The sequence below is a fragment of the Psammomys obesus genome, unplaced genomic scaffold, assembly GCF_907164565.1.
Source record: "Psammomys obesus unplaced genomic scaffold, mPsaObe1.curated_primary_1811, whole genome shotgun sequence".
Lineage (NCBI taxonomy): Eukaryota > Metazoa > Chordata > Mammalia > Rodentia > Muridae > Psammomys > Psammomys obesus.
Genome location: NW_026592890.1, coordinates 937,137 through 951,112, shown reverse-complemented (window position 1 = coordinate 951,112; position 13,976 = coordinate 937,137). Strand labels below are relative to the sequence as shown.

Sequence of the window (13,976 nt, the reverse complement as noted above, 5' to 3'; positions counted from 1 at the left end):
CTCGTTCTTAATGATTTAAGACAACCTTCTTCCAGCTCACCTGTCATTTACACACCACAGGGTCAAACCAGTGATCAGAGATGGCACAGCCTTGAACTTTCTACAGACTTTAGTGCAGAATTCCCAACAAAAGTTTCTAAAGAGGCGTTCTCCAAGAAGTCTGGTAGGGCTTAGTTCATGGAGAACCAAATGTCTAAAATCTAGCAACCATTAAAGTTAAGGACAATGGTACATATCTGTAAACCCCGGAATCAGGAGAGTCTACCTAAAAAATTAAGCAATTACACCAGGAATGGTGCATGCACTTAGGAGGCAGAGGCAGAAGATGTCATCTTTTGATGACTTTATTACATGCATGTATCGCGTGTGTGTGTGCGTGTGTGTGCGTGCGCGTGCGTGTGCGTGTGCGTGCGTGTGCGTGTGTGTGTGTGAGCATGGCATAGTGCACCTGTGAAAGTCAATGGGCAACTTGAAGGAGTCTTTCCTTTCCTTCTACCAACTGGGTTTGGGGGATCAAACTCAGGCCAGGCTTGGCAGCAAATGCCTTAACACATCAAGCAATCTTGCTGCTTTGAACTTACATATCTATTGTTGTTATTTGTTGAGACAGGGTCTCACTGTGTAGCCCAAGCTTGCCTGGAACTGGCTATGTAGACCAGCCTGGCCTCAAACTCACAGAGATCTCTGCTTCTGCTCGAATTAAAGGCATAAGCCACCATGCCCTGCTTCAAGCTACAATCGTCCATGAAACCTAGAGCTCACCCAGTTTAGTTGTGTAAGCTAGCCAACAAGCCACAAGAATTTTCTTGCCTCTGTAAGCCCAGTGATGGAATTATGGGTAGATACCAGACCTTTTCCCATGCATGGTGGGACACGGGTGGGTCAGGCCATCATGCTTCTATGGTAAGCACATTACTGACCGAGCCATCTCCTCAACCATCTTTTTTTTTTAATCACCCCTCGCCTTAAAAGACAGGCTTACTATGTAGGCCAGCCTAACCTTGAACTTGCTTTTCTCCTGCTTCTGACCTCCTGGGATTACAGGTGTGTGCCATCATGTTGTGGCTCCAAGTACACCTTAAATAAGGATTGACAGTCTCAAGGAGTATTTAGCCAGAATGATGGCACACACTTCTAAGCTTAATAGTTGAGAGATGGAATCAGGAAGATTGACATACAATAAGGCCAATCTGGGCTAAATAGTAAGTTTCAGGACAGCTTGCACTACAGAATGAAACTGTGCTTAAAAAAAAAAAAAAAAAATGATGACCTGCAAGATTGCTTCAAGGAAAAAGTACCTGCCAAGCACGCCTGAGGTTAGTCTCTGGAACCTACATAAACAAACAAACAAATCTTAATCTGTGGAGACAGGAGTGCAGCACAACAGAGACAAGACAGACTTTCTCAAACACGGAGGAAGAAGGAGAAAACCAAGTATTTAAAGTTGTCCTCTGAGCACACACAAGCCACCACATGCACAACAGCACCCTTCTATCTCTCTCTCCCTCACACACACAACAATAACAACAGCAACAATAATAACCAGGACATGTTTTTAGAGAATGATGAATTGCCTGCCACGGCAACCAGAACTCAGAGCCCTCACTGGATCCACACAGTAAGCAACCACAGCCGACAGGCAAACTGAGAGCAAACCATCCAACTGCCTTGTCCTTAGCACTGGGCATAGACATCACCCAAGCGAAACATGCCCTTTGAGAGTCAGCCCTGTGAAACCTCCTCTTCTGCCTACAAACAGGCGGGGTGTGGTCAGCCCTCAGGGACCTCCATTTTCAGATGCACAAGATTCGCTGAGGTTAAGTGGTGTTCTGGCAGCCACCCAACTCGCTGCCTTCGGTTTTATCTTCCACTCTTCCTCTCCTCTCTGCCTCTTGTTGGCTGCCACCTTTGGGTCCCATGGCATTATCTCTTACCATTGATGACCCTCGTGGCCCTGCCACACCCAGTCCAGCTCTCAGATAAAACACTATTAGAGATGTGTGGCTCAGTATAAGATGTTGGCCATTCCCTAGTTTGCCAAAGCCTCTACTTAAACATTTGGGTATTTGTGCCAGGCGCTGGCTATACAGCCCCAGCAGGCCTTAAACTCAAATCCTCCTGCCTCAGCGTCCTGAGGGTGCACCCGCCTGTAAACTTTTATCAAGTGATGTCCTAGCTTCCTTTCTGTTGCTGTGAGAAAATTTCACGGCAAACAGTAACTGAGTGGAGAACGGATAATTTGAGCCCAGCTCCAGGTTACATCCGTCACTTAGGGGAAGCCAGGCGGCAGGAGCTTGAAATAGGGGCATCCACTGTCAAACGTAAAGAGAAATGAATGCATGCATGCTTACAGCTCGGCTCGCTCTATTCTCACAGAACTCAGGGCTTCCGAACAGGGGACAGTACCACTCACCTTCAGGCTGGGTCTTTGCTCATAAGCCAACCCGCTCTAGAAGAGGTGCTGGGAGGAGCCACAGGTACCGAGAGATGCTTTGACACATTAATACGGACGTCAGCGGGGCGGGGGGGGGGGGGGGGGGCAAAGAGAGGGAGGCACAGGTAGGTGGATCTCCACGTTCCAGGTCAGCCTGGTGGAAAAATGAGTTCTAGGACAGCCAAAGCTACATAGAGAAATCCTGACTCAAAAACAAAGCCTCCCTTCTAAGGACCCTTCAGGTGAAGCCAAGCATGCTACAAAGGCTCCCAGACGCAGGCAAGGCTAAGCCGGAAGCATCGCTTGAACCCGGAAGTTCAAGGAGCAGCCTGGCCAACACAGGGAACATTATCTTTCGTTTCGAGAGAGGGTTTCCCTAACCTGGTTTGTAATCTAATCTGACTCGAAAATCGTTTTTTGTTTCCCCTGTTCAGTGCCGGGATTACAGGTATGTACCTCTGTTGTCTTAGCTTTTTTTTTTTTTTTTTTACGTCTTTATTATTAGTGCGGAAGGTGGAAGTGTTGTGTTTGTGTTAAGTCTGGGCGCACACATACCGTGGTGCGTGTATGGAAGTCAGAACGAAACCTTAGTTTATTCTCTCCTTCCCTTGTCGGTTCTGCGGAACAAGTTTAAGTCCTCCGGCCTGTGTGGCAAGTGCCTTTATCTGCTGAGCCGTATTGCTGGTCCCCTCGGTTGTTCCCGCCCACCCCATGCCAAGCTTGTACCCTGCTCAAATTTCCCTGGCCCGGCAGATCTCTGAGCCAACCAACAGCATCCCTAGGAGATGCTCTTCCCCTGCTCCACCTCATGCGTCCCCTAGATGATCTTCCCAGTTTCATCACTTCTGCATCTCAGCCTCGTGCGTGCAGTGTCAGAAGCTTTCCGTTCATGTTAAAAGCTCTCCACTGTTGGGAAAGCTCTTATGCCATTGGGTGAAACGTGACTTATCATCCCTTTTCCATTATCCCTCAAAAACATCTATCTCCTTAGCATGCCTTGACTCTCCTGGCTTCCCCACTAATGGCCTTTGATGTGTCTAGAGTACTTTTCCAAAATAATTCTTCGCTTAGCAAAGCAGTTATCTAGAAAACTCTCTGCATGATATGGACGAGCTGATGGCAATTCTTGGATCCTCTCTCACATGTACCTAAATCTGTCATTGAATTCTGCACCTGAAGAGGCCATCCCAGCCCCACTTTGATGGGCAAAGCTGTGTGCTTTCCTGTCACTCAAAGTACCTAAACCAGTGCCTTCTGGACACTACGTGCTAAGAACCATCTGTTTGACTTACTTGTGACACTAGAGAACCATCACTCAGGAATGGCAAACGTTGTCACTGAGCTTCATCTACAAGCTCAGGAAATCGGGACATGATTTTCTTTTCCCAGAGAGATGGCTCAGAGGTTAAGAGCACTGGCTGCTCTTCCAAAGGTCCTGAGTTCAATTCCCAGCGACCCCATGGTGGCTCACAGCCATCTATAATGAGATCTGGTGGCCTCTTCTGGTGTGCAGGTGTACATGCAGGCAGAACACTGTATACATAATAAATAAATTAATTCAAAAACAAAACAAGATAAGGTTCTCTCTATGTGGCTCAAGCTGGCCTTAGTCTCTCCATCCTTCTGCAGCGGACTCCCAAGTGCCGAGCATAAAGGATGTGCAACCATGCCTGCATCAGACTTGGCTACCTTTGATGTATGTTATCATATGCTAAAAGAAAACAAGTGGCATTTAGAAATTAATCCCCACTTTTGACCTGTTTATACTCATGTAAGCATATATACTCACCAATCACCTCACCTCGAGAAGTGAGAAAAATAGCTGAGATACGAAACAGAAAAATATTTTCAGCTATATGTTTGATGCTGTAGTTGACCAGCTGTTTTTAATTTATTGTTCGAATACAGAGGGGAGTTGTCTAAGTTTTGTGTTTTTTTTTTTTTAAATTGAAACAGACATATGCATATGTAGAAAAAGATTCAACAAAACGGACTACGTGACCCATGGCACTAGAGTAATAGGAAACATATATGGACAATAAAATCAGATTTCTCCTCTTAGGCATAAAAATAAACCTTTCTCTTGAATTAAGACCTAAATGAAATTAGGATTGGGGCCCGGGGGAGGGAGGGAGAGGTGGATCGTGCCTCTTCCCCCAGCCCTCTGGAGGCAGAAGCAGGTGCACCTCTGTGAGTTCAAGGCCAGCCTGGTCTGCAGAGCATGTACCAGCCATGGCTGCACTGGGTTCACCCTGCAGCAGGGATCTGTGATCTAGGTCTAGGGAGGCCGATGCACACTGAAGGCCAGCCAGGGCTACATAGAAAAGCCTTGTCTCAAAAAAATAAAAAAGGTGAAATAAATAAATAAAGCCCTGGGACTGTGTGTGGCAGGCTTTTTTTGTTGGCTTGGTTTGGCTTTTTGAAACAGGGTTTCTCTGTGTAGCCCTGGCTGTCCTGGACTCTCCTTATAGATCAGGCTGGCCTCAAACTCACAGAGATCTGCCTGCCTCTGCTCCCCTGAGTGCTGGGATTACAAGCCTGTGTCACACACCGAGGAGGCAGGCTTCTTCTACCCCTGACGCTCCAGGCAGTTTGTAACCAACAGCTGACAGAGCTTGTGTGTGCCAGCCTCCAACCTGGCTCATGCGGGGGCAGCCTCAGCTCCCACGGCAAACTACGTGGGAAAATATTTTCCTTCTCCAGATACCTAAGAGGGAATAAATGCCCTTATCTTCTGACACCTTCCCTTTTACCTGAGCAGGCTCTAACCTTACTGAATCTGAGTTGCCACTTAAGTGAATTTTAGTCTTCACTAGGAGGAAAAGGGGCTGGGATGTCAGCTCCTCTCCCATGAGACAACAGTGTTCATGCTGAGCAATCAGAATACAGGGCAGCCTAGACTATGGTGAGACTCAGTCTTAAAAAACAGAAACACACAGACCGACAGACAGACACACACACCCCACATCATGATAATGCATATCTGCCATCCCAACTCTTGGGAGGTAGAGAAGGAAGGTCAGGAGACCAAGGGCAGACTTGGATACAGAGTGATTTCAAGGACAATCTGGTCTTTGAGATAAAACCCTATCTCCAAAACAAAGATAAAAGCACCAATGAATCAAAGAAAAGAGTAATCACAAGCCCAAAGTCCCATCCTTACATCCTCCAGCACGTTCTGACCAGAGTCAAATAATTGATCCTGTAGTCTTCAGGACAGTGGTGGCTCACACCTTTAATCCCAGCTGTCTGGAAGGCAGGGGCAGGTGGATTGCCATGAGTTTGAGGCCAACCTGGTCTACAAATCAAGTCTAGGATACAAGGCTACACAGAGAACCGCACCCCCCCCCCCCCAAAAAAAAAGAGCCATTCTTCCAGAGGAGCCAGGTTCCATTCCCAACACCCCCACAGAGGCTCACAACCATCTGTAACTCCATGTTTACAGGATCCAACGCTCTCTTAGCCTCCATGGACATCAGACACACTTGTGGTTTGAATACCATACTTTCAGGCAAACACACAAATGAAAAAAAAATAAATCCTTTTTTAAAAAAGCTAATGTTAATAGTATTTCAGCAAGATAAGATATTGGATACAGGCACCTGCTTCTATGTGGTAGAAATGGAGGAATGATTCAGGTCTCCACAGACTCACCATGGTACTGTATGCACACAGGCAAACACACTCATTATACTATTTAGCCCTCCCTGTCTCTTTGCCTACCTTTCTACTGTAGTATCTTTAAATGTTTAGGCTAAGAGATCTAAGAACTGGGCTCAAGGATTTCAACAGAGTCAGGCATTGACTATCTGCTCAAAATGCTGAATGCCATAAACTCTGAACCCTTTCTTTACAAAGGATGACCCACACAGAGCTACAGAGGCCAAGGATGAGCACAATATCCCGACATCTTTTTCCTGCATTGGTGTTCTGTTCCCTAAACCCTACATATATTTTAAAACCTGCAGAAGACAACGAAAACAGGCAGTTCCTTGGTACTGGAGACAGAACACCTTTGTGTGTTGTGTGCGTGGGAAAGAATCCCAGGCTTCCCACCCGTTATTAAGAACAGTCTGTAGTCCTCAGCTACCATCCCAGGCCCCAGCAGAACACATACTATTTCTCTTTGGTTGACTGTCCTAAAATTCCTGGGAAGCTAAGGGTTTCAAAGGGTCACAGCAAGGTGGGGTGACTCTTGACCAAATTGTTTATCTGACCTCTCAGATATCAGAAGATAGGTGATGGCCAAACTCAGGGATGTGCCTGTAGCCAGCCCACACTGAGGGCCTGTTTTGAGCCTGGGTTGCTCTGAGAGACCTGGCCTAAAAGAACAAGCAAACGAATGAGTTAATAAAAGTTTTGGTTCTATAAATGAGTACCTTCTGCATTAAATTTTACAGGATAAGTGATGTTTTTGTCTCTGGTTCCCGCAGCCCCTTTTCTTCTATAAAGTTAACTTCGGGTCAGCTCCTCTGGACAATTAATCCATTTTATAAGTGGTCCCTGATTCTGAAGCACACATAGAGGCCCTTTAGAGCAGAGCACAGTTCTGTATGCCTATAACCCCAGCTCCTGGGAGCTGAGGGGAGAGACACTTCAGCCCCAGAAAAGGAGACCTAGACTCACTCTAGGCAAGAGTGAGGACTCTCTCTCTCTCTCTCTGTCTCTCTCTCTCTCTCTCTCTCACACACACACACACACACACACACACACACACACACACACGAAGAAATGCTGATTAAGCTCTTAAACTAAATATATTTTACATTTGTGTATTTAAAATGTTGAGTGTGAGTACCCATGCCAGGCTATTCGGAAAACGGGTGACCAGCTCATGGCCTTATTCCCTGGAGACAGGGTCCCTCGGTCTCTCGGTCTCTCCGGCTCTCGGAACCCCGCCCCCTGTAAGCCCAGAGCCCTCATTGTCAGCTGGGCTAACTGCACACAGCACTGAGCTGGCCCTGGGAGTACAGACACAGGCAGCAACACCCAGCTTTTACTATCAGTGTTACGGACACAAACATAGGTCCTCACACTCTTATGGCCCAGGCTGACCTCAAACTATGTAGCCATATAATTTCATCTCTGACAATCCTAAATGACTGGAAACCTCACCTTTCCGTCCCTGGGTGGATTAGTTTTTTGTTTATTTGTTTTGTTTTGTTTTAATCTTTGATGTGCACCACCTCGCTAGGTTTGGTGTCTGATGTACTGAGAGAGCAGCAGCTCTTACAATGAGGACAATCTGTCGGAATATAGGTAGCCACACATGCAAAAACAGTACTTTCCTCAAGAGTGGAGGAAGGGAATCAGAGGTTCAAGGACAGCATCCTTTATAGAGAGAGTTGGGGCCAGCCTGAACTACAGTGAGACACACATAGATACACACATCAAAAAAAAAAAAAATTCCATCTCATTAATAAAGATAATTCTTTATTAATAAATAAATAATTCTAGATCATTCAAGGTAAAAGAGATGGGCGTCAAAAGCCAGTTTTCTTTTTCTACTCCTATTTCTCAAGCAGGCACAGTAGCTCAGGCAATTATGGAAGGCAATATGTGTTTTAACACAGACACACCCTTTAAAACACCAATCAAGGGACTAGAGAAATGGCTCAGCAAGTAAGATCACTTGTTGCTTTTTCATAGGACCTGGGTTCAGTTCCCAACACCCCTATGGTGGCTCAGCGCCATTTTAACTCCAGCGCCAGGGAGCGGATGCTTTCTTTTGATGTCTGGGGGCACTGGGCACTGACTGTGGTGTGTGTATACATAAAATAGACAAGGCACGTGCCCTAAGTACAACTTAGTTGATTAATTTAATTAAGAAAACAACCAAACAAAGGGCTCTTCGACTCTGCACAATGTTTTGGTGGCTCAGAACTGCAGTCAAAAAGAACCAGCCTGAAAGATGCACCAAGGTTCTCTTCCTCCAGGCGGCCTGCTCCCGGGCTGCCTAACAACCTATGGTCACGTGGCAGGCGTGGCTGAGCTGCTCCTTAAAAGGACCCTCTTGCCCTCTTTCTCTCTGTCGGGGTGTCCCCTCCCTTCCCCCATCACATCTCTCCTTCTCTTTCTCTTTCCATCTCCATCCAATAAACCTCTTTCATATAAAATCTGTTGTGCACATCATCATTTCATTGGTCCTAACAGCCCTGCCTTCTGGGGACACTAGCCTCACCCAGCTGATACTAGCACCATTCCACTTCCAGCTTCGGAATCACTGATCGGCACAAAATATAAAAAGGTTAATTCAGGGCTGCCAAGGCGGCATAGGTGTAAGGAAGGTGCTTGTGGCCAAGCCTGGCGACCAGAGATTAATCTCTGGGACCCACGTGGTGAGGAGACAACCAGCTTAACTCCCACTGGCTGCCCTCTGACCCATAGGTATTGCATGCACACACACATAAACACACACACACACACACAAATAGATATGTAATCATTTATTTAACAAACACTAATTCAGAGGCATTCTGATTACCAAACTTGGCCTGCAGTTTGGCTCCAGCAATCAAGATTTACCAGAGCAATGGAAGTCTACTAGTCATTGGTCAGCCATGGTCTGTCAGCAACTGAATGAAAGTAAACTTGCAGAGACCAGAGTTTACAGACACACAACTGAGAAAATGAGAAGCCAATCTTACTGTCCCCAGGAGGAGCCAAAAAGTCTTAAACCAGGCACCCGGGCGATTAACTGACCAAGCCATTTCCAGTTAGGATTTGCATATGAAGGTTGACTATAGGACTTCTTGCATTTTACTGAAGTGCTGCACAGATAAAGCCAAGAAAGAGGATATTTAAATGTTCAACTCGAATAAACAAAGTTTAATTCTCTTGGGCTGAGGCTGAACAGCACTTGTCTAGCATGGGGAAGTTCCGGAGTTCAGCCCCAAGAAGAAGAGGAGGAGGAGAAGGAGGAGGAGGAGGAGGAAGGAGGAGAAAGAGAAGAGTACTTACTGGCAGAGGACAGAGGGATCCCAGCACCCACAGCAGGGAAGTCACAGCTACACAGCCTGGACTCCAGCTCCAAAGCCGCTGAAGCCCACTGTGGCCTCCATGGCCACCAGTGCACCTGCCCACATGCCCATGTGCGTGCACACAGACAGTTCTAATAAAATAAAAAATAATGAAAAAAAGCTTCCAGCTCTCACTTGGCTTCATGGCAGAGTTCAGTTAGGGAGCTGCCTTTAGGGACTCTTAGGGAGTACTGCTAACTAAAGTCACCAAAAAGGGGCTGGCAACTGTGGCTCACAGTATACTGTCCAGCATCCTGCCCAAAGCTCGGGCCTCACTTTCTTTTCTTTAAGAATCTTTTTGCTGGGCGGTGGCGGCACACACCTTTAATCCCAAGCACTCAGGGAGGCAGAGGCAAGTGGATCTCTCTGAGTTCAAAGCCAGCCTGGTCTACAGAGTAAGTTCCAGGACAGCAAAGGCTACACAGAGAAAACCTGTCTCAAAACACCCCCTCCCCACCCATCCCCCAAAAAAGAATTAAAAAAAAAAATGTTTTGGTTATTTGAGACAGGATTTCTCTGTGTAGCCTTGTCTGTCCTTGACTCACTCTGTAGACAAGGCTGGCCTTGAATTCACACACACCTGCCTCTGCCTATCTGAGTGCTGGGATCAGAGGCGTGTGCCACCACACCCAGCTAAAAATTTTATTAATTTTTTATGTGCATTGGTGTTTTACCTGCATGTCTGCCTGTGTGCATAAAGTTGTCAGATCCCCTGAAACTGGAGTTACAGTGTAGTGAGCTGCCATGTGGGTGCTGGGAAAAAGTGGTGTGTGTGTGTGTGTGTGTGTGTATAATATATGTACTATATTAATATATATATATATATATATATAATCAGAAAAAATTAAGCTAAATAGGGTGGTAGCTCCTACTTGTAATTTTAGTCTCAGGAAAAGATCAGAAATAGTTCAAGGCTAGCCTGGGCTTCATATTGAGTTCTAGGCCAGCTTGGGCTACAGAGTGATGCCTTGTCTATAAAAAAAAAACCAAACAAAACAAAGCAAAATAAAACAACCAAACCAACTGATTTACTAAATGTGTAGCACATATAAGCATTTGACATTACATACAGAAAAAACAACCTGATAGTAACCTTCAATGATCACATTCTATAAAAAGGAAAAACAAATCATTCCATCCAAAGAGGGAAAAACTGTGTATAGTAAACCTCCCCCAAAGGTCGACAGATTCCTTAAGATTACATATCCATGATGTAATCCATAAGTAACTCTGTATGTTTCATCTGAGCCAAAAAGAACAAAAACAAACGGTAAAACAGCTTCATGTAGCCCAGCCTGGCTTCAAAGTCACACAATCCTCCTGCCTCAGATTTCTGAATGCTGGGCTTGTGACTGCAAATGTGAGCCTACACCTAGCCAAGCCATTCTATTTCTAAAGAGCAAACAAAGTCTTCAAATCTGATTTTCTCCCTAAATCACTTGCTCAATCTACCAACTACCAGAGAGACTGGTCTCAGTCATATCTGATACATAAAACTAATCCTAATGGGGTTAAAAGGGAAGCAGGAGCAGACAGCTGGCACTCACCAGTGAAATCCCAAGGGGCCAGAATCATCACTTCCTCATCTCCATCATTTCTTGCCAAGACCCTCTCCTTCATGCCAGGCACCATGTTTCACGGGGGACAGTTTGTCCACACAACCAGGTAAGCCCCTTGCCTCGTAAGAGCCATGCAGGCTAGCCAGGCTGTTAGTTACAAAGCCCCTAAACCCACAAATGTAGAAATTGCTGGTAGCAGCCCAGGGGCTAAGGAGCCAAGAGTGGCACATGGAAGTCTCGACCTTGGAGCTGAGGGTGGAGACGCGCAGGGGTAGAAGGTGGAGGTGCTGAATCATCCTTAACTCTGAGATCCTGTTGAAAGTCTTTGGTTTTCAAAACCTGAGTTCTCTGAGAGTCAAAATGAAGAAACATACATACTCCAACAAGCACATGCAAGAGGATCGATCCATCTCCAAATTGATAACTGGGAACTGGGCCAGCAAATTAATGATGCTGTGATGTCACTTAAATCATCTTAAAAGAAGACTGCTTGGATGTTTCAAGATGGTGGTTGATGAGGATGGAGAAAGGGAATACAGGTTATGAAAGGGTATGGAAGATGGAAAACAAAGGAAGGAATATTTTTAAGTAAAAAAATGGAATTTATTGAGCAGGGGATAAGGCCCGTAGATTACTGTAAACAGATAGTAAGACTTGAAGTCATATAAAAACCAAAGTTTAAAAAAATGTCTTCTGACTGCAAATTATACCTTAAAATGACAATATTCCAAACTGGAGCTAGGTTGACAGCAGTTGTCATCAGAACATGGTGTGGGGCAGTAGGATGGTTCAGCAGGTACAAGGGCTTGCTGTGCAAAGCTCATGACATGAGTTCAAGCCCCACGACCCACATAAAGGTGGAAGGAGAGACCAGTCCCACAGAGCTGTTGTCTGACCCCCAACACATGCCCACCACAGCACACTTATCCCCACCCCCAACACACACACACACACACACACACACACACACACACACACACACACACACACGTGTACTTTTTCCTCTTTAGGAGGGAAACCGTTTCGCAGAAACTGGGATGCTTCTTAGAAAACCTTTGCATTGGAGACAGTAGGACTTTGCATCTTACAAATAGTGATGAGTTAGAAACTGTTAAGAGCAACCACTCAGCCTGCACTGCACTAGGACAACTAAAGAGGTCAGAGCGATCAGGTCCCACGTCTGTGATTTTACCAGGATCTCAAATGTTTTGTTCTCAAAGATGTTTACACTTCCTGACACATGCCCAAAGGCCCTCACCACTCGCTATCACCGAATTTAGCAATTGGTTGATTCCTGTTTAAGTTGTTTGGCTGTTCAGCTGTTTCTGAAAGAATATCACAAATCCACCCGATCAACGTCTTGCTTACAAGCACATGCTGGCAAACAGCTAAAATGCAATGTTGCCAGCCGGGCGTGGCTGCGAAGTCATTTGAGAGGCTGAGGCAGGAGGATTGCCACTAGTTGGGCTAGCTAGTGAGTTCCTACCCCTAGTTTGTAGTTCCTAGGCTACAAAGTGAGACCCTGTCTCAAAACAAATAAACAAATTAATTAACTAACAACCTCAAACAACAGCAAAGGAAAAGACCTGAAATACATAAAATACAATAATGAGATCAGGACAATAGTGGACACTGTGGCGGGCCGGATCAAACATTTCTGTCTCAAACCAAACAAGCCTATAATATGCAGTATTTCTAGAGCTTTCCGGTAGACCCGACCCGAGTGCAAAGAACGTTCACTTACGCCTTTGCCTCATCCATGCAGAACTTCTAACTCCAATGTTTGTTTACCCAACTGAGTCTACAGGCAGCAAACTGAGAGAGGGGGAGACAGGACGCCGGGAGCTTCCCCGAGCCCTCCATTGGAAGAGAGCTACACGCCGGCTCTCTGCATCAGCTAGGCGGTGTCCCAGGCGCTGCCGCAGGACTCTGGGTACCAAACCCGGTGGCCCGGGTGGAAGCTGGCATCAAGGCCAATACTGGGCGGGGAACCTAGGTTTGCCCTGCTGCAAAGCAGGTCCCCACTTCCCCTCTTAGGACCTGGGATCTGGGGGGTGTGAAGTGGCTTCAGATGCCTAGTCAATCGGGCGCGCCACCGGCCATCCCCCCGGCTGCCAGCCCACCGGAAGAGAGGAGAAAGGTTGGCGGACTCGGTGGCTGCGGGAGGGCTAGGTCGCCGCCCTTAGGGACCCATGACAAAGATGCCAGCCCCGCCCCGGCGCGAGGAAGACCCGGGAGCCTGCAAAGGGCTGCGCTCGAGTTTGCGGACCGGCCGCACCGGCGGGACGTTGCGGCAGGCGGAGGCCACCGGGACGCCCCACCTGCACCCCGCCTCCCGGGCAGGTGGCCGCGGCTCACCTTGCTGGCGGGGTCCGCGGCGGCGGGGTCCTCGGCGGCTCCCGGCGCTCCCCCCGCGGGCCCGTGCCCGCTCATCTCCAGCTCGCTCGGCGTGTCGCTCCCCGCCGGCGGCTCCGGGCTCCGCTGCTCGGTGGAACTGCCTGCGCCCATGGCTCCGAGGCTCTGCTGCTCCCGCCGGCTAGCCGCCTTCCCGGGACTGCGGGGACGCCGAGGGGCGAGCAAACGCGCCCAGGACCACGGGGACTAGGGGCGAGGAGCGGCGGCTCTCTGCGATCCTGCTGAGAACGCGCCCGGACTGCGAATGAAGGCGACGCGCTCGTGGCAAACTCCTTAAAAGAAAAAAAAAAAAAAAAAAAGCCACCTCGTAGCCTCCTCCCCCTCCTTGTTTTTCCCTCCCTTCATCACATGAGCACAGCCCAGACACGCCTTGCAGCATCTCCCTCAACGCGGCTAGGACCAGAGGCTCCGGGCTAGGTCCCCAGCAGCCCTCCCCCCCCCGGTCCCCACGGCTCCCCAAGTCGCTAAAAAAGACAAGAGCTTCGGGGTCTGCTCCGGGGCTGCAGCAGGTTCTGGGATAGCAAGAAGGGGGCGGGGGCAAAGGCTTTG

At 47.6% G+C, this 13,976-nt stretch overlaps 1 protein-coding gene across 1 annotated transcript in view; it reads right to left on the bottom strand.

Annotated features, from left to right (window-relative positions):
- The window catches only part of Akap12 (A-kinase anchoring protein 12), a 79,127-nt gene extending 65,467 nt beyond the window's left edge, over positions 1–13,660 (bottom strand). Inside the window, exon 1 of the mRNA XM_055616049.1 lies at positions 13,371–13,660. Within this exon, the coding sequence (XP_055472024.1) occupies positions 13,371–13,520 (150 nt within the window). The 5' untranslated portion in view covers positions 13,521–13,660. The remainder of the gene's footprint in view (positions 1–13,370) is intronic.
- Positions 13,661–13,976: the final 316 nt, after the last annotated feature.